Source organism: Theobroma cacao, chromosome 9 (assembly GCF_053813885.1).
Source record: "Theobroma cacao isolate CCN51 chromosome 9, ASM5381388v1, whole genome shotgun sequence".
Classification (NCBI taxonomy): domain Eukaryota; kingdom Viridiplantae; phylum Streptophyta; class Magnoliopsida; order Malvales; family Malvaceae; genus Theobroma; species Theobroma cacao.
The window spans coordinates 47,761,633-47,788,810 of NC_142647.1; the positions used below are offsets into that span (position 1 = coordinate 47,761,633).

The window sequence follows — 27,178 nt, forward strand, 5'->3', positions numbered from 1 at the left end:
AATAAAAAAAAAAAGATAATAATAAAAAGTTTATGTTGAAATATTAGATTTTAGCTAATATGTAAGTTTATTCTCATTGTAGTTGACTCGAAAAAAGGCCTTTCCCATATGTAAGTGATGACATTAACTTGTTATTTGAAACTTGAAACATAATATTATTAAGTTCTAATTATAGTATTAATTTCGTGGATTCTCACGCAAATTGATGCATGCTTACATCGATGAAAATTAAGTTAGCTCTTTAAACTTTATACTTATGAGTCAAAATCATTTCATTAATTGTGATTACAAGTAGTTTTTAAGAACAAATAAAAAATATTAGGATTATTGATTAAATAGTTATTAATATAATTATTTGTTGATAAAATCTTTTAAAAAGTTATTGAACTATTTTAAAAATTTTAAATTTTTTTATTACATTTAATTAAACACTTGTATTTTTTATTTTAAACTAAATAAATTTTTATAATTAACGATTGATTAAATGTTATTAATCAAAATAATATTTATTATTTGTATACTTACGTGACTATAACATGAAAGGTGAAAAGTTCATATGGACCTATCACCATGACACATTAACATACTACATCACTATTTAACATAACATGTTAACATACCATATTAATACCATACACAAAAGATAATAAATTACATTTTGATTAATAATACTTAATCAATTATTAATCATAAAAATTTATTTAATTTAAAATTAAAATATAAATATCAATTAAATGCAATAAAAAATGTTACTTGAATTTTTAAAATAATTTATAATTTTTTAATAAAATGACTGAATATTCTCAATGCCATTCATCATATGATTTAAATAAACCCATGAATGAAATGAAACAAATATAAAAATTTATGCAAGTGACATGATGACATGTAAAGCACCGATCTTTCAACGTTGACCGAACATCATTTGATCAACATTTTGAACCGACTATATTCGATCGTACGGCAATGAGAATAAAAAGCTATTTGGAAAAATGTTGAAGACAGTAGATCTGACCGCACCGGATTGAAGCTCAAAGAAAGAACAAATGCGGGGATCAGACGTTGGGGTGACATGGTAACATACATCCACTGGCACTGCCGAATCGCCCGCCAGCCTGCTCTTATTCATTTTCGACCTTTCAAAATTGTCTCTTTAACAAAAATGCCATTTGACGACACCGTTTTGAATCCTCCTCCCACCAAAAAGGCAAAAACCGTAATAAGAAAAGAAAAATCTATATATTTATTCTGGTCGATTTCAAAAATCAAAATCAAAAGCTCCCCCCCGGTCCCCTTCTCCACCTCTCTCCAATCGCCATCGGTTTTTCCGTTTCCTCTCATTTCATAACTCCTTTTTTCCTCTTTCCTTTATTTTATTTTTTATGAATTTTTCAGTATAATTTCGCTAAAATTATCAATTTTCCTTTTTGAGAATTTTCTCTTCTCGATCTATCCACTTCGGGTAAGTCCAATCGCTCCCAGATCTCTCTCTCTCTCTTTGGTTTTTATTTTTTTGATCGGTTGTTTTTTGGATCTTGCAGGTTTGAGAGAGAAGAGATAAGATAGAGAGAGAGAGAGAGAGAGAGAGAGAGAGAGAGAGAAATGGCGCATAGAGTAGATCACGAGTACGATTACCTTTTCAAGATCGTGTTGATTGGCGATTCTGGAGTTGGAAAATCGAATATTCTCTCTCGGTTCACCAGAAACGAGTTCTGTTTGGAATCTAAATCCACTATCGGCGTCGAGTTCGCTACCAGAACTCTCCAGGTTTTTCCATCTTTTCAATCAACTTTGCTTTTTTTTGTTTCGTTTAACTGCTGAAAGTTTAATGGTTCTCGAAGTTATTATACTTTTACCTGAAAATTCTCTTCACTTTTGATGTTTTCAAGTGTGTTTGAATACTTCTGATCTGATTTAGTGTCGGAAAATCTTGCATGATTAAGTTGATTGTGAAATCTTATGTTGATTATTAGATAATTATATGGTTTTAGCATGGAAGTTCAATTTGAATGATGTGTAGTGAGCTAAGAAAGAAATGGTTAGGTAGTGATGATCATTGAAGGGGCTTTCGCGTCATTTCCTCTTAAATCTTGAAATCATATAGTTGACTTTGAGATGATTGTTCCATCTCTATTTTGAGTAACAAATTCTACATGTCAGAAATGTTGAGGGTTGATCAATTCAAAGTTTTTTCCTGCTTTTATGTTATTTATCAGGCTACTATGCTCGAAGGACTAGAAGGTTTTTGTGTTTGTCAGAAAACAACTGTCTGTTTTTTTTTTGCCCCTCTGTTGGCAGATTATTTTATTGAATTGAAAAAGAAGTTATTTATTACGCCAAGCTGTATAGTGCTGTTTTGTTCCCATTTTTAATAGTAGGGAGTATATTGTTGTTGTTTATGGGTCCATGATATAATAATTGAGTGTTTGAGTCTGCAAGAAGAACACTTTCTTGCTCTTGCCAGCCTGTCATATTCGATTTATTAGAACCTTCTTTGACCCTTTATCATTAGTAATCATGGAATTGGTAATGCAGTTTGGTAAATTGTTGGTTTGTGTTTTACCACTAATTTCTTTCTTTTTCTTTTTTTTTTTTAATGAAATAGGTGGAGGGAAAGACTGTTAAGGCACAGATATGGGATACGGCAGGTCAGGAGAGATATCGAGCTATCACTAGTGCTTACTACAGAGGAGCTGTTGGTGCACTTCTTGTCTATGACATAACCAAGAGGCAAACCTTTGATAATGTTCAAAGGTGGCTGCGTGAGTTGAGGGACCATGCGGATTCCAACATTGTCATCATGATGGCTGGAAATAAATCGGACTTGAATCATCTCAGAGCCGTCTCTGAGGAGGATGGTCATGCTCTGGCTGAGAAGGAAGGTCTTTCGTTTCTCGAGACGTCAGCGCTGGACGCAACCAACGTTGAGAAGGCATTCCAAACTATATTGAATGAGATCTACCATATCATAAGCAAAAAGGCATTGGCAGCACAGGAAGCAGCTGCTAGTACTACACTTCCTGGCCAAGGAACCACCATAAATGTTGCTGATGCATCAGGGAACACTAAGAAAGGATGCTGTTCCACTTAAAAAAGTGATTGGTTATATTTGAGGAAGGGAAAAATATTTGCTAGCAAGCAGGCCTTTTCTTTTTTTTTTTTTTTATTTCTCCCTTTATTTGTTTCTTTTTCCCACCCTTTTTCAATTTTTGGCTGAGAGAGACACATGTAGAATACTTGTTTTTACTTAAATGAGTTGTGATAAGGAAGCTTGTGATATTTTAAACAACCATATTGGTGTTTGTAGGATGGAAAAGGCCTGCTTTTCCTCTGCTCGTCTCTCAACATGTTTTCCTTAAAAAGTGGAAGTTGGAAAGGTTCGGTGGGAAGTTGCTATTACAAACAAAGAAGCTTAATTTGTTTATTTGATTAAGTCACTAACTTGTAATAAAAGCGTGTCTCCTTTTAAGACTTACTCTCCCTCCTATTTTTCATCAGGACTGGTCTGTCTGCTAGGACAATGTGTGGCTCATTTCAACTTTTATTGTTGTGAGAACTGAAAGGTACATATTGACCTCGTCTCAATTGAGTAGCTGGTGAATCTCGTCTGCAGGTTACCTTGTCTGAATTGACTCGTTCAAATGAATCTAAAAGGGCCACAAAAGAAAAGGGTATTTAAAGCCCCATAAACTTGGTGGCTGTCTGACCAATATAGAAATGGGCACCATGGAGGTTGCTTCGTGCTTGATATGTGCAGGTACAAATAGGACATAACCATCTCAGAACGTTCCATCCAATATCCTTGACAGATAGGCTGATGGGGAATCAAACCAACTAGCTGATGGCATTCACATTGCAGGACAACCAAGTCTGGTTGTTCCAAGTCATCCAACGCAATAATATACCACTTATGCTGAAGAAACAGCAAAATTCATGAATCTGGTATGTTTTTTAATCTACATTCTCATCACAGAGTATAGAAAAGCAACTATAAAGGTATCGGTTACCAAGATTTGTTGAGAAACTAGTAAAAGACTATTCGATTTGTATAGTAACGTGATAAATTTTGTATGTTTTTTCGCAGTAATCCCTGATCTTGCTAAGAATTTCATTAGAGCTGGCTCCTGGCTCAGCTACTACATGGCAGGACAATACAAGTTTCCCAACGGTTATAGCCCATACATGGAGGTCATGAATATTTTGGACTCCCTTGATACCCTTGATACCACTTTCGAGTGTATCAATGTTAATTTCCTTCGGCGTCTTTTCCATCAATATACCAAATATATCTCTAAGCATGGGTAGAGTGGCAGTCAGAGCAAAAGTAGAGAAGACAAGGGTACAGAGAAGATCGACTGCCAACCAGTGTGGTTTCATCCATATAACAGCTCCAGCAATCATCACCCCAACAGATTGAATTAGGTCAGCCATGACATGCAAGTAAGCTCCTTGGAGATTTATGTTCAATATCTTGGTCTTCTCTGGAGTTCTTGGCACTAGACTAGTATCCTCTTCTTCAGCTGAATCACAAGGTTTCCCTCCCTCATGGTCATGATGATGGTGATGGTGGTGGTGGTGGTGATGATGTGTGTCCCCACAAGCATCGAGAGTGTGATCATGACCCAGCCAAAGGACCACAACTAAGTTTATAATAAATCCAAATGCAGCAATTGCAAACATGAGTGCCCCATTTACCTTTCCATTTTTGTGGAGAATTCTGTCAAGTGCTTCATAAATTAAGAGTGCAGAGATAAGCCATATGAGCTGCACAGAAGAAAGAGCACCCAGGACTTCAAGACGATTGTATCCAAAAGATTGGTATGAGGTTGCCTTCCATGCTGAAGCCCAGACTGTAAAAAGAGATATGGAGAATCCGGCAACATCAGTGAGCAAGTGGGCTGCATCCGTGATAACTGCAAGACTGTTGGCTTTTACTCCACCAATAATCTCTACCACCATAACCATAAGATAGAAAACAATGAGCCCAGAAAGTCTGGTTGCTGACTTCCATCGTTGCTTTGATTCCAAAGTAGTGTTTTCTTGCCTGGAAAAGGCGCAAACAGAGCAGCATTGTGAGTCTGGTGGCATTGAAATGATATTACTTCCTTCAGATACCATTGGCATCTCAATGCTGTTCTGATCCTGAGATCTCGAAATGGAGACTTCATCATATTCCATCTGCCTGGACAACAGGATCATTAATAAAGTCAAACAAACAAACAAGATGAGAGAGTAAGACCTTTATACAGAACCCACAATTTCAATCAAACTGCCAGATCAGGAGTTCTAGAGGTTAGGCTAGAAATGGCCATGTTTGATCATTTAAATTGCCATGGTCAAGGGCATCAATAAAATCTTGGAGCATGAGATCAATTACATGAGCTTGGCAAATTTAAATTATAAAACCATTGTAACTTAGCTTGTCATTTTTCATGAAATAGTAATAATTTTTAAAATGGGAGTAGATGGACAATTGCTGCAGGCTTCAAGCACAACCAAAACTTTTAGATCAACAGGACCGAGCAATTTAAGATTTAATATAAATCATCCCATATCTCTTCCAAATGAAAAGGCATATAATACCTCGCAAACTAAACTGAAAAATCTATGAATATCAGGATCCACCTGCAAGGGCATAAGGGATCAGTCATGCAGATCTATTCTCACCCTTCAAATCCTTCTCAAGCCACACCTTTTGAAGTATCATAATATAGCGATAGAACCACTGCTGAGGTCTATCAATTCCTCTCTTTATGCAGTCTTCATTTTTCAAACATAGCTAGCCAAGATTCCAAAGGTGAATTGTTGCTTTAAGTCCTAAATGCTGCCCAATATTTACTTTTCTGATGCCTCTGAACCTCATTCTTCTTAACAGCATTCACATTTCATAGTTCCAGCGTATAAACACAAACCCCAGATAAACCCATATAGGCAGCACAAAACTTTTATGATCCTAACCACAATTCAAATGCATGAAAAGAAAAAAAAAACACCATATTTTCACCAGAAATTAAATACCCATTTCAGGAAATCCCATCAGAAACCCGGAACACACAAAAAAAAAAAGCAGAAAATAGGCATAAGTTAATGAAATTTACCTGAGAACCAGAGCTGAAGGAAGAATAAAAAAAAAAGAAAGAGAGATCCTTACTTCATGAATTGAATTTGGTCAGAGTTTACAAAAGGATAGATATAAGGAAACATATAAAGACTGTGATTCTTTTTAGGACTTCCCCTTCCATGTATTTTTTATGAAAGCCCACCAGAGACGGCAGGTTTGGTGGCTGCCATCGTCAAAAAGACGACAAAACATAGAAGAAATTCGCGTTCAATTTGTTTCAATAATTTTTCACTTTCCCAGTTCCAAAGGAGATGGAACGCGAGCATTTATAGGTTGAAGCTTAACCGCCACGCGCTGTTGAGCGATTGGGCAAAGGGTTATACCGACCAAACTGTGGTCACTTGTGTCACAAAAAAGGACGAAAGAAGGAAACGGAAATTAACCAATTTTCTTTTTTTAGCTTTTCAGTTTTTATATCGTTTTCTATTATTGAAAAAAAATTAATTGTCCAAATATTTATTTCAAATATAAAATATTTTATGAATTAAAAAAATATTTATTGATTAAGTAAAATATCTTATATCATTTTGAGAGATCTAAAACATTTTTCTAAAAACATAACAACTACTTTTATACTAAACTTGGCATAATAAATTTAATAAATATTAATATTTTTTTAAAATATTAAAAAAATATTAATATTTAACTTAAATAATTTTTTAAGTTAAAATATTAATATTTAAATTATTGAATACTATTAAAATTTTAAAAAATATTTTAATGAAATCATTAGTGCAATTAATACTTTTATTGATAAATTGAATAAGTCTTACTAATAATTATAATAAAAAATTCAGTAATTATCTTTTAATGAATACAAATTTATAAATATAGATTTTAGATGTTTTACACAATTGATGAATATTGAAATTTTTATATTGTTATGGTAAAAAAATGATGAGATAGAAATTTTTTTTGAAAATTAAAACTTACTTTTCATTATAATATACAGTTAAATACTTAGAAAAATATAAAAATTGATTTTCCCGATTTTCATTGCCATTTTTAATTTTTAATGTAAAAACCAAATGACATTATTATTTTGTAGTCATCTCATATTTATCATTTTAACACTCAAATAACCCATGACTTTGGAAAATATTTTTCACAAGATGATTCAAATAATAAAAAATATTTTTGACAATTTATCCAATCAACAAAAAATATTAAATTTTTTTATAAAATATTTTACATAAAAAACATTTTTCAACAAGTTATTTTCCAATTAGCAAACGGTGCTTTGTCTAAGTTCTTATCTTGGTTGGAATGAAAACTTAAATAAAATATTTCATTACATTAGTCAATATAATCAAATTTAACAAGATAAGGCATAGTTGACAAAATTCCTACTCTAATAACTGACCAAACAATTCAAATGCATCGATTTTCAAAGAACACCATTTATATCTCGAATCCGAATAGCTGAAATAAACCGATTTTATCTATGATAACCGAATATTTGTTCTCCCGTAAAATTTATAAACTCAAACATGTATTAAAATTGAAATGAATAATAATTTTTATTTGAAAAAAATAAGGTTATTTAATTTTGATATTAATATCTATACTGTAGCCGACAAATTTGAACAAAGTTTTCAAAGCTTTCACCATAAATGAAACCAAACCTAAGCTATACTCTATCATGTCTCTATCCATAACACCACTTCAATTTGTTTAGATCCTAAATTCATTCATGGTTATTAAAATTTCCCAATTTTTTTTAGAAACTAATTTTTTTAGAAAATTAGACTCTCTAATTTTCTTTTATAAATCATAGATTAATATATTTTCAGAGTGAATCATAATTAAGAAAAACATACTATTAAAGGAAAAATAAAAAAGAAAGCAGGGGCATTTTCGAAATTAAACTAAAAACCGATGGCATTTTATTGATCTTCACTATAAAAAGGAGAGCGGATTTATCGACTCTGACGAAAATTATAGGCTTCTCCGCCACATCGGAGTTGCAGTCACCACCGCCTTTATTTTAAAATTTTGAAATATTATTTTATTATTTAATATAAGTAGTACTACTTTTGTTCCACACAAGAAATAATTTAAAAAAAAGGAAAGAGAGGAAAAGCCAGGCCACGTTCTTCTCCGCCCCTTTCTTTTCAAAGAACCTAAAACAGAACTCATTTCAAAAAACCAGAAGGAAAGAAAAAAAAAAAAAGAGAAGAATTTTGGGTTTTTTTTTTTTGTTGGAGAGATTGATTATTTGACCAAATTATGGGATCTGTTTCAATAGAGCCTGCTGTTTTGGATGATATAATATGTCGTTTATTGGAGTTTAAGCAAGGGAGGCCAGGGAAGCAAGTGCAGCTAATGGAAGGTGAGATCCGTCAGCTTTGCAATGTGTCAAGAGAAATATTTCTTCAACAGCCTAATCTTCTTGAGCTTGAAGCTCCCATCAAGATCTGTGGTAAGCTTTATTATTATTATTATTATTATTATTATTATTTTGTTTTTTCAATAGAAATATGGTGGATTCTCATGTTTTGGGTTTTTGGGTATTTTCGTTTTGGATTTGGGTGTTTTGGATTTTGATTGGATAAGCGAAAAATTGAAAATTTTTAAGAAATGTTTTTCTTTCTCTTTAGGGATTTGATTGAATAAGGGAAAAGCTGAGAAATTTGAAGAATTTTTTTTTTTGGGATGATTATGTTTGTCTTTGGGCTGCATTGAGGGTGTTATTCATTTCTTGCTTAAATTGCATTAATTTGAAAATTAATGTTTTTCGTGTTGTTCTTGGTACGATTGGTTTCTCTCTCTCTCTTTAAAATTTTAAATTTATTAGAGGTAAGATGAAAATATGGGATTAATTATGGTTTAGAGTAAATTGAAAATGAGATTGAATGATGTGATTATGTAGTTTAGTTATTGGTTGACTCTGCTATGCGTATCATCTGAATTAGATGAGAGATTGATAATAGGAAATTGTAACCTTCTTGCTGCATTGCATCTTTTAGATTTTCGTAGGGTTTTAATGCTATAAGGTGGGAGCTGCAGTCTAGAATAAATACAAGTATTGTTTTAAACTGGGTTAGCTGCTTCCCCTTTCCTTAGTTACTTGAGGATGCCGTGGGTTGGCTGGAAAGTCTCCTAGGTGGGGAAAAGTTCAGTAGCATAGAGTAGCGAATACGGAAAGTGGGACACTTATGTTAATCATCAAGGACTATTCTACGGATTGTTGATTGTTTAAAGTGGAAACCATAAACGCATAAAAGAAAGGAGTCCTAGCATTATGGGAGAATACACTATAAATGAGGAAATGAAAAATAAAATGCATTATGTAGAAATGTTTATCTTGACTTGCATGATTAGGTTAAGAAAAGTGAAAGTAATGTTATCATCCCATGTTCTTTGCTGGAATAATCACTTTAGTTGGGAGGGTAGAAAATATTGTTGGAAAGATTTTTGCTGTAAACATGATATTTTTCATGTTCTATCAATTTCATTAGATGATAAATTGATGAGCTGGTTGCCCTTTGTAGGAGGACACAATCGATTAATTTATGCCCTTTAAAGGAGTTAAAATAACTGCTTGTAAGCAATCACCTTATTCAATTACATTTCCTTTATATGATATTGGTGCTTTGGAAATTGTCAAGTCTATGCAATAATGCAAGTATCATCCTTGCTTGCCTAAGATATTTTGTGTTTCAGTCTGTTGCATTTTACTTCTTTGTCTATACGCATGGGTCTTTTGCAATGGCTTCTATATGATAACTAATTTTGGGTGCTTGATTATGCAACCTCAAGTTCTTTGACAACTGTTATAAAGCTGAATCCAGTTTTTATGAAAATCAATGGTGAGGAATCCCTTTTAGTGTTGTGACAGCTTCCATTATAAGTACATAGGACTAGATGATTGCTTGGCTTGTGGAATTCAGTTTAATCCTAACTATCTTGTTGGGTACTACTTGGTAGTTCCAATTATGAATAGGTAAGGCAACTCAGCCTAAAGAAATATTGGAAATGCACTGCTTATTAGTTCACATATTGGAATTTTTTAAGAGTATTAGTTGAACGAACTTCACTTTCAATTTATGTGGGCTTAGGTGGCAACTATATCAAAACAATAAAGTGGGGAAACATTGAATACAGCTCAATATTTCACATGCTTCTTAAACATCCATTCTGGAAATAGATCTTCTTAACTTTGACAATTGGTGTTAACTTTTTAAAAAAGATCTTTTAATCTGTGTTATTCTCTTTTTTCTTCTTTCAGGTGACATTCATGGGCAGTACTCTGATCTTCTGCGGCTTTTTGAATATGGTGGTTTCCCTCCTACTGCTAATTACTTATTCCTAGGGGACTATGTTGATCGTGGCAAGCAGAGTCTAGAAACAATATGCCTTTTGCTGGCCTATAAGATTAAATATCCTGAGAACTTCTTTCTTTTGAGAGGGAATCATGAATGTGCTTCTATTAATCGGATTTATGGATTTTATGATGAATGCAAACGAAGGTTCAACGTGAGACTTTGGAAAACCTTTACTGATTGTTTCAACTGTCTACCAGTGGCTGCTTTGATAGATGACAAAATATTGTGCATGCATGGTGGCCTTTCTCCTGATCTAACAAATTTGAATCAAATTAGGAGTTTACAGCGTCCAACTGATGTTCCAGATTCTGGTTTGCTTTGTGATTTACTTTGGTCAGATCCTGGTAGGGATATCAAAGGCTGGGGTGTGAATGATCGAGGAGTCTCATTCACCTTTGGGCCAGATAGAGTCTCTGACTTTTTAATGAAAAATGATATGGACCTTGTTTGCCGTGCCCATCAGGTTAGGGACATTTGCTATTTTTTTCCTTCTTTATGTGTTTGAGTGTGTAAGCTAAGAAGCTGACCATGATGCTTCTTTCAGGTTGTTGAAGATGGATACGAGTTTTTTGCTGACAGACAGCTTGTTACGATATTTTCCGCTCCAAACTATTGTGGTGAATTTGATAATGCTGGTGCAATGATGAGCGTGGATGAAAGCCTAATGTGCTCTTTCCAAATTCTTAAGCCTGCAGATAAAAGCTCCAGGTTCATTTGATGCACATGATGACTGCTGTCTCAGTTCCTTCATATAATTGCTGATGTAAGTTTTAATCCATCATTTTTATTCCATAACCTTGTAACCGTAGTATGGTTGTGGTGATATAAAACCATGAAGTTAATTATCTATTTTTGAGAGTTTGAAATGTTGTTCTTTATGTTGATTTTTGCTGATTGTCATTTGTTTATGTTGAATTCTTTTAGGGGTTGCTGTAAATTTTTATTTCCATTTCCTCTGATTTGAAGCTCTACATGAATTGAAATGTTAAAAGTGTGAAACAGTTTTGGTGCAGAATATTGTCATGGACAACTGATTTCTTCTGGATGATTCTATGAGACTCGGTTTTTGTAATTTGTAGAACTCTTAGAGTCCTCATGAGAGAAATACTGTACTTTATAAACTGTACACCTAAAAAAGTGACATTCAAGAAAACAAATAACTTATCAATCCTGTCTAGAGACAGATTTGAGTTAAATTCATCCTGTGGAACAACATTGTATATCACTTTGACCTTTGCTCTTTAATTTTATGCCTGCATAATCTTAAGCCCTAATTCTATTAGGTTAGCATCATGAGCTGCACTCTATCACCTTCTTCCTCTTTGAAACTATAATTAGTGATATGAAAAGAAACCCAACATTGAAGTAAGTACTGATTCAGTGGTGAATCGAAAGAGTCACTATCTCAATGAAGTGAAGTTTCCTTAATTTACCCAATTACAGAAAATATCATTGTTTGTAGCATAAGTCATTTCTTCTTTACTTAATTTTTCAATGATGATTTTACAATCTCTAGCATGAAACTACCAACTCTGCCTTTTGGGATCAGTGTTCCACCATCATGGTTGCTAATGCTTTGCAATCCCTCTTTGTCACAACTTGTTCTGTTCATCTACCATGGCTAGTGATAACTGAAGAAACAACTCTACATCCAGCATGTATTTTGTCTGTTTGTCCCAATTAATACCAACCAATCTGTTGTCAGTTATACTACAGTTCTGAGGAGTACCTTACCAATTTACTGCTTTATTAGTTGCTTTATGGCTTCACAAACCCAATGCTCTAGGTTAACTGCTGAATTCTTATGTTTGTTTTGGCAAGATTTGGTTTAGAATAGTTTTTTCTAGTTATTAACATGCGGAGAACCCTTGAACACTAATTATACCTATTCATTATTTTTTAGCAGGGAAATGTTAACAAATGGGAAATTTTCAATGTTCCTTCCAGTAATTGGTTAACTGTCTTATGTAATTCTACCAACAAAGACCATGCATTTTGTCACATAGATCATGTAGATCACAGATCTATGTGCTTGCAAGTTGTAAACTGTGTATTTTGGTTTGTTATCATTAGCCATCATTTCTTGTGTTTATATACATATTTTTGGAATTCTTGCATAGAATGTCACTCATATTTTATATTGTTTGTCAGCATATAGTCTGTCTTTATTGAGCATGGGATATTTAGTCAAAACTTGTAAAGGCCTTCAAAGCTGTTTTTATAATTTATTGCAACTATTCATTTGTCCCATATGTAACAATTTTTGTGATTGCCGGTTTGTATCATTCCTTGTAAACTTTGATCATCCTTCCAATTTATGAACCTTAATTCCCACTGTCTTTGTTGATTTTGACATATTTCTTGCAGTCCGGTTGTGATTTGAGGAGAACCTTCAAAGATCAGAACGCTGGTGTTGGAGCAACTTCAAGATCTGCGATCTTTGATCTGCAATATGACCAATTCCTCCCCATGTTAAGGGTACAGGTTATCTGTTTAAGGTATTGTATTCTAAGAGACAAGCTTTTGAGTATCTTAGTTTGGAGTAACCGTCTTTTAGGGCAACAACAAAGGCCACAAATATCATTCTTTTCAATTAAAGATTCACAGAAATCCCCGATGACTGTGTCCATACATTATGGTCTATAAGTGACCGTGTGTGTAAAATATGGATTCCACAGGAAGATTTTCTTAATCACAAGAGAATTTTCTTTCACCAGTTATCTTTGTTGTAAGCCTTGCATGAGGTTTGTTGCTTTTTGATGGCCTCTCTGCCCCAGTAACATACTAACATCAGCTAGTTTCTAGAATGAAAAATGTGTTATTGCTGATCATAAACCTCAACAGTATGAGTCAGAACAGATTCTTTTGACATCAATGAAGGTTCTGTTTAGGGTTTATGCCTGCACTACCCTTATAGAAAAGATTTCATTCTTGAATTTTGGATGGCAACCATCTCCCTTCTGCCATCTATGTAAAGATAACAGAGTGGATTTTGTTTTAAATGGAAAGTTGCCTGACAGATTTCTTGCATGACTACCCCAAAGCTTTGTTTTAGAGATCAATCATACGTGAAAAATCTAACACCATCAAGACTCTAGAGCAGAAAAGCTTGCATCTCTTTGGGCACCTTGCACAAAACTTGTGCCATTTGTCCAAATAACGTGAGCAGATGAAGCTCAAACGGACGCCTAGCTTGGAAGACAAAAGAAAACCAGGTTCAGTTTGCTTAAGTGAACTAGAGAGTAGCCTCGCAACCTCTCGCCACCTGTTCTGCCTTCCCATTCACGTCCTGTTCATGCAAGGAGTCCATCAAATGACGTATCCTTTACATGTTTAAGAGTCAAACTTTGCATGTGACTAAACCCAAAGCTTTTACTGCATTTGGAAAGTTCATGCATTAACTTCAACAAATGGGGTGAACGTGGAAGCTAATCGACACAACAGATTTTGCATGTCGGCGGTGCAAGTTCATGTGCGTTTAAGACTTCTGTAACTTACTGCAAGTTTTGGAGGCTATATAACTGAGTTTTTGCCACTCTTCACTGAACCAAAGCGCTTGCTTATACTAAAATAAAGATGCTTGCTCTGCTTTCACAAATATTGCTGCTAGTGCTTGCAGCAGAAAGCAGTGCATTTCCATTTGCCACCGTTTCCAATGCATATGAGAGGGTAAATGATCATCCTGCAGGCTCTGCAAAACAAGTGACTAATCATGAATCTACTCTAGCCATAGCGGGAATAGGCTATGGCCAGTCACCACCCTCTCGTGGGTATCTGCCTCCTCAAAGTCCACCATCAGTCCGATATCCGCCGCCCTCTCATAGGTATTTACCACCAATTCAAGGTCATCCACCACCTATTCACAGGCATCCTCCTCCTAGCCAATACCCACCACCCTCTCAAAGGTCACCGACCACCTAGCCGGTATCCTCCAGCCACTCTCAGTCATACACCACCTATTCGAGGCTATGCACCTCCTCAAACGTATCTACCACCATCTAGATACCCTCTATCCGCTCAAGGTCATCCACAGGGACGGAGCTAGTCAATTTTTATTGAGGGGATCAAAAGCTAAGAAGAATAAAAGTAAAAAATTTTTAAAGTTAATATATTAAACTTAACTATTAATAATTAAAAGATTTATAATAGATAATAATTTTATATAACATGTTAATAAAAAAAAAAAAAAAACTTATAATAGTGCTTTAGAAAAGTTTTATTCGACGATAACAATATCTTTTTTAATATAAACAATTAAATTATTTGTAAGAAACTTATCATCTATTTTGTTTTAAAGTCTTATATTTCTCAATATAAATGACTAAAAAATTACTGTAGTCAACATCCAATATTTTTATTTTATTATATTTAAGTTTATAATACTAAATATTAAACTATAATGTATAAACTATAAATAGTTAAATACGATATATAGAATTAATAATTTCTTCTTATACTCAAGATAATTTCCTTTCAATTAAATATAAAGTGTGAAGCACATTAAAAACATATACTCAAGATATTTTTTTTATATAATTAGAATTAATAAAAAATAATATATTGGTGAAATTTTAAACAATAACCAATAATGCAAAGCTAGAACTTATATTTGAGAATTACATATACAATAATTTTTTAATTTTTAAAAATTAAAATCATTAAAAATAAAATTCACATAACAAAAAAAAAAACTATGATAAGTAGAAGAAATAACCTATATAACAAAAACAAAAGAATATGATTGATAATTCGTAAAAATTTAAAAAAGAAAATCTATAGAAACTTAAAACATATAAGCAAATAGAATAAAATTGAAAAAAAAAATATAAATAGAAAAAATTAAATAAAATCTTTACTTTTTTATAATTTCACAATACAAAAACAAAAAAGAAGAGAGGGAAAGATGGGTGAAGAAACTTAAAAAATTAAGAACTTGAGTAAAATTAAATGGGATCTGTAAGATCATTTTATTATTTTTTTTAATTTTATTAATTATTTTATAAAAATTATTAAATATATATATAATATATAAAAAATTTCAAAAATCATGCCCCCCCCCCCCCCCCCCCCATTACAAAGGGACTCTCCACCCCTGGTCATCCACCACCTAGGCAATACCTGCCACCCACTCAAGGCTACTCGCCACCTCAAAAGCATCCACCACCATCTAGATATCTTCCTCCCACTTAAGGTCATCCACCACCAAGGCAATACTTGCCACCCACTCAAGGCTACTCGCCACCTCAAAAGTATCCACCGCCATCTAAATACCCTCCTCCCACTCAAGGTCATCCACCACCGAGGCAATACTTGCCACCCACTCAAGGCTACTCGCCACCTCAAAAGTATCCACCGCCATCTAAATACCCTCCTCCCACTCAAGGTCATCCACCACCGAGGCAATACCTGCCACCCACTCAAGGCTACTCGCCACCTCAAAAGTATCCACCGCCATCTAGATACCTTTCTCCCACTCAAGTTCATCAAACACCAAGGCAATACCTGCCACCCACTCAAGGCTACTCGCCACCTCAAAAATATCCACCGCCATCTAGATACCCTCCTCCCACTGAAGTTCATCCAATACCAAGGCAATACTCGCCATCTACTCAAGGCCACTCGCCACCTCAAAAGTATCCACCACCATCTAGATACCTTCCATCTACTCAAAGTCATCCAACACCAAGGCAATACTCACCACCTACTCAAGGCCACTCGCCACCTCAAAGGTATCCACCACCATTTAGATACCCTCCACATACTCAAGGTCATCCACCACCCACTCAAGGCCACTCACCACCATCTAGATATCCTCCACCTACTCATGATCACCCACCACCAAGGCAATACCCGCCACCCACTTAAGGCCACTCGCCACCTCAAAGTTATCCACCACCATCTAGATACCCTCCGCCTACTTAAGGTCATCCACCACCCACTTAAGGCCACTCACCACCATCTAGATATCCTCCATCTACTCAAGGCCATCCACCATCAAGTCAATATTCGCCACCCACTCAAGGCCACTCACCACCTCAAAGGTATCCACCACCATCTAGATACCCTCCACCTACCACTCAAGTTCATCCGCCACCAACCCAAGGTTATCCTCGAAATCCATCGCCCACAGAGTATCTACCACCTTCAAGAACTCCTCGTAGGTACCCTCCGCCATCTCATTACCCTCTCTTATACTCAACCTCCACCCTACCATAAAGTATCATCTATCCCAAAGCCGAGTCTCAATGTCGTACGTAGAACCAACAACTCCTAACGTTTGGGAGTTGGGACTGAATATGTATAACGAATGAATGTAGTCACGTTGCTATTTCTCTTCCTATATATCTTTGGTATAATGAAAACATGTTACCTTGTTATCAATAATACCACTTTACGTGCCCTACTGCAACATATTTGGTTCTAGTTGAAAGGAGAAATTAAGGGAAAAAATAGAGTAATGAAAAGAAGATAACAAATTAAAGATAACAACTTAATATTGGTTTAAGTAGGGTTTGAATAGTAGTCTTAGGTTATCCACTATTCGAACTAATTATCAACAATGATTTTAAAACATTAAATTTTAGTTTATGTATATTATAAATTTCTTATAATAAATTATTCTAAATATGCTTTTAAAATTTAATTTTTTTGAATTAATTTTAATTTATTAATTTAATTTTCATTAATAATATACATAAAAATTATTTAAAATTTATTTTATTCAGATATTTAACGATATTGTCTAAAATATTCAGATACAAGTTCAGAAAATATTAATTCAAAAAATTAATCAAACATTTATAGAGTCGAGTATCCTATTAAATAGTAGAGTTTGAATTAAGATACTTTAAAAACAACGAGTATCTTACCTATATGAGCCATGCAATTAAACAAGTAATAATATTTTTAGAGATATCAAATTAACACAGTTTTCCCTAAATTTTTAAAAGGGTAAACAAGAGAAAAATATATACGACTGATGAATCTCAACCTTGGAATTTTTTAGTTCATTTTAAAAAAAAATCATATCAACTATGAAGAAATGCAAAACAACTCACATAAAAATAACAAAGGGTCTAATAATAAGCTATAAATATAAGTTAAATTAATTCTCGGGCCAAAACCCAAATGTTGGTTGCAGGCAACCCATCAAGAAGCAACCAGCCGAAGCCCAACAAACTAACAACACGGGACCGAAAACCAAAGCCATGCGAAGCCCAAAGAATTGAAGAGCCCAGAAAAAGGAGAAACCGACCAAACCAGAAGCCACCCTTCTAAGTGAACAACGCTACACGGCGAGAAGTCAGTTCTCTTGCGAGAAGAACCAAAAAAAAGAAAAAACCATGTTTTTTCACATAGTATTGGAGAGGAACATGCAGTTGCATCCACGCCACTTCGGTCGTAACCTGCGGGAAAACCTGGTATCCAAGCTCATGAAAGATGTTGAGGGCACTTGCAGGTTCTTCTTTCCTGTACAATTTCAAAAGGGTTGTAGCTAAAAATTATATTCTTGCTTGTTTTAGGGTACTTTTTTTTTTTAAAAAAAAAAGGGAATTCAATTGAGCTGATTTGATTAAATTTTCGAGGTGGTTTTATAGCTTAAAGAGGCACTAAATGTAAGATTAAAATAAGTTGTTAGCTTTTTTAACCTGTAGTTTTATACATCAGTTTTTTGGAATTTTAACTTCTATTGTTCCTTTTAAGTTCCCAAAATCTTAGTCATAGTTGTCGGTGAATTGGGTTTTGATTATTTGATTGGTTTGAAGAATCTTAAAGGGCAAACATGACTGAAAGGTGTAAATTGGTAACTTTGCTAATTCTTTGCAGTGGTAGACATGGTTTTGTGGTGGCAATAACGGGTATAGAGAACGTTGGAAAAGGTTTAATTCGAGACGGGACGGGGTTTGTGACATTCCCTGTCAAGTATCAATGTGTTGTGTTTAGACCATTTAAGGGGGAGGTCTTGGAAGCTGTTGTTACTATGGTGAATAAGGCATGTATTCCCCTTTTTTTCTAGTCTGATTTATTTTTTTGTTAATACGATTCTTAACTATTGATTTCTGTCTTTTTTGCATGTTCCTAACTAGATTTGTGGTTTCCATACAGATGGGATTCTTTGCAGAAGCTGGGCCTGTTCAAATTTTTGTTTCCAACCATGTAAGTCTTGTTTCCTTTTACATCATGGCATCTGGCATGTTCTTTTGCCATGGAATCATTTTATGTAATCCCTTTCAGATTTATGTCCTATGTAGAACTTTGGCTTGTAACTTCTTATTTAGACTGCTTCCAAGGTTCAAGTTTTCCTTTCTTTTTGACCTTATTGGACTTGATATAATTATTTGATGAATGTTACGTTCTGTAACTTAAGTGAAAGTAGAGATTGTAAGAAGCATATACTATTTAAAGGATTGAATCTAAGATTATCTGTACTTGAACAAGAGCAACTGAAATTATCCTACTGGATTGACTTTATAGAACTAGTTTCTTTGTCAGGGAGAGATTTTTCTGTTCTGGTGACACATAGGAGAGAACATGAGTTTAATCTTTTGAGATTCTTTGTCTTTCACCTTAGCAATCTGGGTGATGATTTGTTTGAAGATTTGAGTTCATTTGCTTGGGTTTGTAATCCACGAAAGCTAGAAGTAAGATCTAGGAAGTTTTCTCATCTAATATGTGAGATAGGAAGGAGTAGCTGCGTTCGTATAAGCAATGCCTGTTGGAATAGGTTTCAGGAATGATGTCAATCAAATATAGGAAACTTTTGCTTCTTGGTGGTATTTCTACTTGATTAAATATTTGCATACATAACTTGTTAATTATGGTGAAGTTTCTGATTATGTAAGCTTTTCCATATTCACTTAATTAGAAATTTTGTGTTTTCCAGTTGATTCCAGATGATATGGAGTTTCAGTCTGGAGATATGCCAAATTATACTACCTCTGATGGATCGGTATGCTTCAGTTCCATTTTAAGGCAAGTAATTGCTAGTTATCTGTTGAAGAAATTTTGTTATTGACTTTATAACCTATGTTTTTACAGGTTAAGATTCAAAAGGATAGCGAAGTGCGCTTGAAGATAATTGGAACTCGCGTAGATGCTACTGAAATAGTATAATCTTGATCCTTTCCTCCTCCCAATTATTATCCCGCTAGTAGTTTTTATAATTATTCCTGGTGGTTGCTCGTATTTGGATAGAATATCCTAATATAACAAATAATCACAATCTTGTCACTTTAAGTATGAAGCTGATGAAGAGCTGTTTTAAGCTCACTAACAATTTCAACTAGTGACTGATTGCTGCAACTTGGGGATAGTTGGTGCTAGGGAGAGTTATGTGTTTACTATTTAGTGTATCTACAGATTTTCCAGATCGTAGCCCGCTTAAACAGGTTATATTTTTCACTAGGCTGCATTGGAGTTTGAGTTTCGTAGTGATGCAATTGTGACTCTTATTATTGATCCTTATTTTTTACTTTGTAAACCTTTTACATGCTTTTAGAACTCTATATAAATTAAAATCCATGTTATATGCCCTGAAAATTTGCATTTGTATATGGTTATGCTACGGTTATGAGATCAAAGATATCAAATTCCGATTGAATATCAGAACACTGCATGAGACTTGTGTTGTTTGTACTTGATGTAAGAAATTTCAAGTTTTTATGTTATTCATGTCTCATCTAATAGTAATGATCTTATTCTTGCAGTTCTGTATTGGTACCATAAAGGACGATTTCTTGGGTGTGATTAATGATCCCACAACAGCTTAGTCAGATGTTGGATATTGTCCTGTTGCATGAGAATGTTTCGGTTTCCCATGGTCTTGTAACTCTCTTGGGATGCTTCTCTTGTATATTTTCCATGGACATGGATTCTTTTAAAATTTTCAAGCTATTTGGCAAATCAAGATGAAATGAATGGTTGGGTCAATTGACTTTTAAAGAGTCTCTGAATTATTCAATCAAATTTTATCTATTAGTTATCTTATTTATACCTAAAGATTAAATGGAAGTGATTCAAGTTCATATAGTTGTGTAATTCAAAATTTTTTTATATATATTTTTTTGTTTTTTGTTATTGAGTTCAAATTATATATATATATATATATATATATACATATATATGAGCACCCGAGCATTTGATTTATTAGTAGTAGAGTTCGAATCTCTTCTTTCTTAATTATAAAAATATATATACATATATGGATATATTTATAAATTAAAAAATGGTTATATTGCATTTTAAAAAGAGTAATTCTAATTGCTGAACAAAAGAATGAGTTTCTTAGAGGTTTTTTCCTTGTCACTTGCTATGCACGTGATAAAAAAAATCTCAACCTATCTATAAGCGATAGAGGTCGTTCTTTCTTCGACAGACAAACTAGGGAGTGCTTAGTTCTTCACTGATGTGGGCCTTTCACAGTCCCCAGCCAACGCAACCACCGTCACTGTCCAACCCACCTCGTACTTCTCCGAAACTACCTTCCTCTTCTCTTACCTTAAACCCCACCATCTCCACCTCAAACCTCAACAACAATCAACTAATCCAATCCTTATGCAAGGAAGGCAACCTTAAACAAGCCTTCAAGCTCCTTTCCCAGGAACCCAACCCTTCTCAAAGAACCTACGAACTCCTTATCCTTTCCTGCGCCCACCAAAACTCCCTCTCCCTTGCCCAATCCCTTCATTCCCATATTTCCCAAAATGGGTTTGACCAAGATCCTTTCTTGGTCACCAAACTTATTTCTATGTACTCTGCTTTGGATTCCCTCGATGATGCTCGCAAGTTGTTCGATAAAACGCGTAAGAGAACAATTTTTGTTTGGAATGCGCTTTTTCGCGCGCTTACTTTGGCTGGTTTTGGAGAAGAAGTTTTGGGTTTATATAGACAGATGAATAGAACTGGAATCCCATCGGATAGATTTACTTATACTTATGTGCTTAAAGCTTGTGTTGCTTCTGAGTGTTTAGTTTCGCTTTTAAAGAAAGGAAAAGAAATTCATGCTTATATTTTGCGACATGGGTACGAAGCGCATGTTCATATTATGACTACTTTGGTGGATATGTATGCGAGGTTTGGTTGCGTTTCGTGTGCGAGTTTTGTGTTTGGGGAGATGCCCGTCAGGAATGTGGTTTCTTGGAGTGCAATGATTGCCTGTTATGCGAAAAATGGGAAATCGTTTGAGGCGTTGGAGCTTTTTAGGGAAATGATGGTTGAGACTCATGATTCCTTTCCGAATTCTGTTACCATGGTTAGTGTTCTTCAAGCTTGTGCAGCTCTGGCTGCTTTGGAGCAAGGGAAGTTGATTCATGCTTATATTCTCAGGAGAGGGCTTGATTCAGTTTTGCCGGTTATAAGTGCACTTATTACAATGTATTCACGATGTGGTAAGCTTGAATTGGGGCAACGGATTTTTGATCAGATGGAGAAAAGGGATGTTGTGTCATGGAATTCATTGATCTCAAGTTATGCAGTTCATGGATTTGGGAAGAAAGCAATTCAAATTTTTCAAGAGATGATTCATCAAGGTGTTTCGCCAAGTCCTGTAACTTTTGTTAGCGTTTTAGGAGCTTGCAGCCATGCAGGTCTTGTTGAAGAGGGAAAAAGGTTGTTTGATTCGATGCATAAAGAACATGGAATATATCCTAGTGTCGAGCACTATGCTTGTATGGTTGATCTTCTTGGTCGTGCCAATAGGTTAGAAGAGGCAGCTAGGATTATAGATGAAATGCGGATTGAGCCAGGGGCTAAGGTTTGGGGCTCACTTCTTGGCTCATGTAGGATCCATTGTAATGTTGATCTAGCAGAGAGAGCTAGCAGTAGGCTATTTCAACTTGAACCCGTCAGTGCTGGGAATTATGTACTTTTAGCTGATATATATGCAGAAGCTAAGATGTGGGATGAGGTAAAGAGAGTGAGGAAGCTGTTAGAAACTCGCTCACTGCAAAAAGTTCCAGGCAGAAGTTGGATTGAAGTCAAAAGGAAAATATATTCATTTGTTTCAGTTGATGAGTCCAACCCTCAGATCGAGGAAATCCAGTCGTTTTTAATTAAACTATCTGCAGAGATGAAGGAGAAGGGATACGTGCCGCAAACTAAAGTCGTGCTCTATGATCTCAACGAAGGAGAGAAGGAACGGATTCTACTGGGTCACAGTGAAAAACTGGCAGTTGCATTTGGACTCATCAATACAAATAAAGGGGAGACAATCCGGATAACAAAGAATTTGAGGTTATGTGAAGACTGCCACACATTGACAAAGTTCATTTCCAAGTTTGCAAATAAAGAGATTCTGGTTCGTGATGTGAATCGCTTCCACCATTTCCAGAATGGAGTTTGTTCATGTGATGATTATTGGTAGTTTTATCTTTTCTTCCTCCTTTTTCTCCTTTCAAGTATCGGAAAATAAGGCAAAGCAGAGTTTAATCTCTGTCATAAGACTACAAAGAGATTCACAGATGTATAGGAAACAAGCTTAATTGGTTTGTCATTGTTATGTTTTTGACCTCTTTCCCCCATAATTTAAATTGCCAGTTCTTTTTCCACTTAGTCCCGAACAGGGTCTTTCCTAGTTATCCAAACTGTCTGCAAAAGACAAAATTTAAGGATTTTGTTGTGAAATAAAGAATAGCTGCTGATCTTGATCAACAATTTTGGAAGAATTGATCCCAAGGGCCTAGAGTTCAACTCTCGATTACAATGGTACACAAACTACTGGATTGTCACTTTAGCAACTGTTTCAAATGAACAGAAAATGCACAAATTGGTGCCACAAAATTCCAAAAAAGGATTACATCATGCAGAATGCTCATTGCAATCACTGGACAGTAACAGAGTCCTCTTGCTTCATTTTGATGAGACTGCTTTCAATGTTGCGGAGAACTGGTTTATAGCTGTGACATTTTGAATGAAGTTAGGATCTAGAATCTTGCGGGAGATGTGTTTATAAATAATTAAGAAGGGTAAAGCAAGAATATCTTACAGGCGTGCAAGACTGTTATATGCTTGCGTTGCTTGTTGGAGATGTGCTGAAAGCTGCATTACTTCTGCTGATAGTGAATCTGCTCTGCTCTGTTCTTGCACAAGTTGGCCCTAGAAAAGATATATAGCACAATCAGAATAATATACTATTATCTTAAGGATCGAAAGGCTATCGGACGTAAAAGAGAAAATCCTGTAATACTCTTTAGGAAAATAAACAGATAAAACCCTATGAGATCTATCCCGCTTGATTGGCCTAACGGTTCAATGTAGAGTTCTTAAGCATACAACACATGTCAAAACGATTTCCTTTCGAAACACTAACCTTGAGGGAGAGAATTTCAGTTGTATTAGCCTGTAAACCAGTTCCAGTAACTCCACCTGTATGGAATGCTAAGGAACCACTTTTAGATAGCAAACTAGCCTGCTCTGTTCTTAGGTTATCTAGAACTCTACGTAGCTCTTCATTTTGTTTAAGACAGTCTTTAACCTGCAAAAACTTGGTGTTCTTAGTCAAAATAATGCATAGAATCCTGATTGGAAACTAGAATACTAGACATTTATGCCATTTGTAGCAAAGTTTCAGAAAACAGTTTGCATAGAATCCTGCAGACATTAACAATTGATGTTTACCTGATTCTCCCAATGTTTTGATGTGGTCATTGCCTCTTGACAAGAAGATGAGAGATTAGAATTTTCCTCAAAAAGCCTTTCTATCTCTGAAGATTGGTTATCAATCTGCCAATGTAAAAAAGCAACTTTGCCTCAACATAATAAATGCAGTTTAAATTTGCAGTTTAAATTTCTTACTCATACTGTGAAAAAAATAACATAAGCAAAGCCTCACCTCCGTTAGAAGTTTTTGTCTACTACTTTCAAGTCTCTCCACTGCTACAGCCAAATCATGCAGCTGTTTCTCAAGTTTTTCCTTATCTTCCTGTGCAATAGAAAATAATTGCCTTAATGAAGCATAAACCCCTTTATGATTGTATCATCAGTACATGAAATGATGTAAATGACGAAGTTTCACTAAGAAGCAAGAATGAAAATGAGCAGGCAGGGGCTAGAAGGCAATAATTTTCATTAAAACAACCAGAAAAGTTTCTTTTCCTTTTTGGGTGGAAGGGGGCACATAATTTACATGCATCTTATTATAACACAAGGTGCTACAAATGCAAACCAATGTAAGTTATCATAATACATGAAGGTGCTAAAAACATTTCCGAAACGGGTTAATAAACTAAAGGCACTATCTTACCAGAGAAAATTCCTTGCGGCTCGCTTTCTCCGAGATGACTTCTGCATTGCAGAAACAGGAATCAAGAGTAATATGAGACAACTTAATAAATTACTTGCGAAAGAGTAATGCATCAGGGTTGCTTATGTTTTATAGTAACTACATCTTCATGCATTATAAAACAGATATGTAGGTTTCAAATGAAGGAATGGAAAGGAAGATCTAACTTTTATTTTTTTATTTTATAATGTTTAGATGCATAAACATGTACAGATGTGGGCACATATATTAAAAAAATCATTGTTGACATTTATCATTTGTCAACGAACCACTTTTGGATAAAGCAGTGAGTCTTTCTTCCAATTCCTGTTTTTCCGATATCAGGGCAGATACCCGAGCTTGCTCCTCTGCCAATTGTTGTTGCTCTTGCTGCCTCGACAACGACTCTTGCTGTAATTTAGAAAAAACCATGAGTGATCCACACACAAAAAAAAAAAGAAACCACTCCAAAAGGGATACAAGGAAACACAAACTAAGCTCATTATAACCTGTAATTCAGCCGTTAATCTAGTTAACTCCTTTTCTAACGCTTGTAGTTGATCTGGTGAACTTCCCATAGTGTTTATTCCACCAAATGCACTGCTCATCGCTTGTTGCTGCATTGTGTTTAGTTCTGCTCTCAAGGCTGCTGCATCTTCCTCAGCCTAAAGCAAATTACATGAATAAAAGTTAAGCTGCATTCATGTACCAAGAGTAGAAACAGCTTACTTACTCTGTATTGCTCATCTTCGGCTTCCTTCAAACGTTTCTTGAACATGCGAAGCTGGGCTGAGAGGTCCTCCTATACTAAAACATCAGACCGTGTAAGCAAAGCTTAAAATGAACACGTTGAAGATTTTACAACAAATAAAATGCAAGAATAGGCATGTACCCGTGCAACAACAGCTGCATCTTTCTCCATTGCAACATCCCTCAGAGCCTTTCTTAGAGATGGTACAGTGTTCTGCTCCTGCAAATTATCACAATTTGAATGTAAATAAGCAGACCAGAGTAAAAGTATCATCAAATTTTTTAACCCATTTCATATCACAGTCCTGAAGTTGAAGTAGAGAAGAAAGAAAGCAAACCAACCACCCATGAAGAAACTTGTCATCAAAGAACAGCGTCTAACAATACAAGCCCCTCCAACGGTACCCAGTAAAAGCAGTAATATGCAAAAAAATATAACTAGTAAGCCATGCTGTAAAAAGATTGAGATGTTCAATTTACCAGTTCATTAAAGCGTGTTTGCAGGGTTTCATGCTCAATTTCCTTTGTTTGAAGCTGAATCAGGAAAATTAACACAAATTCAGCACATATTTTGCAATTCCCAAAAGCTTCCTTTAACTCTAAGTCCCAACATAAAACCTCAAGCAATACGAATATAATACCTTCAAGGATAATATCTTGTTATTTTCCTCTAATTCTGCATTTTTCTTCTGCAAGTCCTTCAGCTGCGATACTAAACCACTAACATCGGCCTGCACTACCAATAAAATAGCATGAGAATAATATAACCACTATAATACAATGGTAACAAAAATAATGTTATAGTCTAAACCTTCTTTGTGTACTCAATAGTTTTGATTTTCCAAAAATCCCTTATTTTGATAGAACAAACTAAAACAATTTCACCGGAATTTTCGACATTGAATTATGTATGAGAATTTAAATGCTAAGCTTCCATGATACTGAAAAATAATAGTAAAACTACACCACACGCAAAATAAAAAATCCTTATTTTCCTTAAATCTCTCAGCATCCAAACAGATAATAAAGAAAAAAGAAAAGAAAAGAAAAGAAGAAATTTTATGTAGTCCTTTTCAGCTCAGAACTTAACAAATTCTAAATTTCCACCGGAAGTAAAAAGGTTCAAAATTTAAAAAAGCAATAAAATTAAGATTATGAAATACCTCAGAGAGTCGATTTCCTCTTTCTGATTTCTTCACGACTGGAATATCTGCAAGCGTGAACAAAATTAAAATTAAATATAAAAAAGAAAAGAAATTAGCAAATAAAGTTTTCAATTTTAAGAAAAAAAAAAGGGGGGGAGAGACCGGTAGGGATTGAAGCCTTGGTGAGATCAGATCCAGAAGAAGCTTTGCTCATTCTTTCGGCGGCTCTCTTTTGACGAATCTCCTCCAGCTATTCAAAATCATCACAAAAACAATAATCAATATTATCAAAATTAATAAATATTATCAAAATTTGGACTTAAATCAATACAAAATTCTATGAAAAAAACGATTGGAAGAAAAGTTTTCTTACCGCTCGTCGACCTAGTGAAGCATGATGAGAATCCATCATGAAAAAATATAAAAGAAAGAATTACAAAGGAGTTATTTTTCTTTTCTTCTTTCGTTTTATTTATTTTCTCTGAATGCAGAGAATCTGGTAGTTCAATGCGAGTTTTGAACGAATTCTGTTAACGGTTCCCAAAAATAAAATTTTACTTAGAATAATCTTTTAAAT

At 34.7% G+C, this 27,178-nt stretch overlaps 6 protein-coding genes across 8 annotated transcripts; 4 read left to right on the top strand and 2 right to left on the bottom strand.

Moving 5' to 3' along the window:
• The first annotated feature begins 1,264 nt into the window (after positions 1–1,264).
• On the top strand, positions 1,265–3,475 carry RABA2D (RAB GTPase homolog A2D). The gene is made up of 3 exons (XM_007016229.3): positions 1,265–1,462; positions 1,542–1,767; positions 2,606–3,475. The coding sequence occupies exons 2-3, from the start codon at positions 1,603–1,605 to the stop codon at positions 3,089–3,091; spliced, it is 651 nt and encodes a 216-aa protein (XP_007016291.1). The 5' UTR covers positions 1,265–1,462; positions 1,542–1,602; the 3' UTR covers positions 3,092–3,475.
• A 537-nt stretch (positions 3,476–4,012) lies between these two features.
• MTPB1 (metal tolerance protein B1) lies at positions 4,013–6,370 on the bottom strand. 3 transcript variants are annotated; one of them, XM_007016232.3, is made up of 2 exons: positions 6,152–6,370; positions 4,013–5,182 (listed from the first exon to the last, which is right to left on the bottom strand). In XM_007016232.3, the coding sequence occupies exons 1-2, from the start codon at positions 6,202–6,204 to the stop codon at positions 4,036–4,038; spliced, it is 1,200 nt and encodes a 399-aa protein (XP_007016294.3). In that variant the 5' UTR covers positions 6,205–6,370; the 3' UTR covers positions 4,013–4,035. The 3 variants fall into 3 exon arrangements, with proteins under 3 accessions (XP_007016294.3, XP_007016292.3, XP_017983210.2); XM_007016230.3 differs by having other exon boundaries at positions 6,099–6,370; XM_018127721.2 differs by lacking the exon at positions 6,152–6,370 and adding an exon at positions 5,626–6,085.
• A 1,691-nt stretch (positions 6,371–8,061) lies between these two features.
• Positions 8,062–13,169, top strand: LOC18590611 (serine/threonine-protein phosphatase PP1 isozyme 2). The gene is made up of 4 exons (XM_007016233.3): positions 8,062–8,543; positions 10,353–10,912; positions 10,994–11,212; positions 12,817–13,169. Exons 1-3 carry the CDS (start codon positions 8,351–8,353, stop codon positions 11,165–11,167), a joined length of 927 nt encoding a protein of 308 aa, XP_007016295.1. The 5' UTR covers positions 8,062–8,350; the 3' UTR covers positions 11,168–11,212; positions 12,817–13,169.
• A 4,551-nt stretch (positions 13,170–17,720) lies between these two features.
• Positions 17,721–20,391, top strand: NRPB7 (DNA-directed RNA polymerase II). Its single transcript, XM_007016235.3, has 6 exons — positions 17,721–17,908; positions 18,277–18,442; positions 18,556–18,606; positions 19,334–19,399; positions 19,489–19,557; positions 20,157–20,391. Exons 1-6 carry the CDS (start codon positions 17,793–17,795, stop codon positions 20,217–20,219), a joined length of 531 nt encoding a protein of 176 aa, XP_007016297.1. The 5' UTR covers positions 17,721–17,792; the 3' UTR covers positions 20,220–20,391.
• Positions 20,392–20,815: 424 nt separating this feature from the next.
• Positions 20,816–22,994, top strand: CRR2 (Tetratricopeptide repeat (TPR)-like superfamily protein). The gene has a single exon (XM_007016242.3). It carries the CDS (start codon positions 20,855–20,857, stop codon positions 22,808–22,810), a length of 1,956 nt encoding a protein of 651 aa, XP_007016304.3. The 5' UTR covers positions 20,816–20,854; the 3' UTR covers positions 22,811–22,994.
• Positions 22,995–23,049: 55 nt separating this feature from the next.
• On the bottom strand, positions 23,050–27,135 carry LOC18590615 (myosin heavy chain-like protein). The gene is made up of 15 exons (XM_018128035.2): positions 26,975–27,135; positions 26,764–26,851; positions 26,620–26,666; positions 26,098–26,187; positions 25,937–25,990; positions 25,599–25,676; positions 25,440–25,508; positions 25,216–25,371; positions 24,997–25,117; positions 24,689–24,729; positions 24,278–24,367; positions 24,064–24,168; positions 23,756–23,920; positions 23,432–23,541; positions 23,050–23,342 (listed from the first exon to the last, which is right to left on the bottom strand). Exons 1-15 carry the CDS (start codon positions 27,011–27,013, stop codon positions 23,267–23,269), a joined length of 1,329 nt encoding a protein of 442 aa, XP_017983524.2. The 5' UTR covers positions 27,014–27,135; the 3' UTR covers positions 23,050–23,266.
• Between the last annotated feature and the right edge of the window lie 43 nt (positions 27,136–27,178).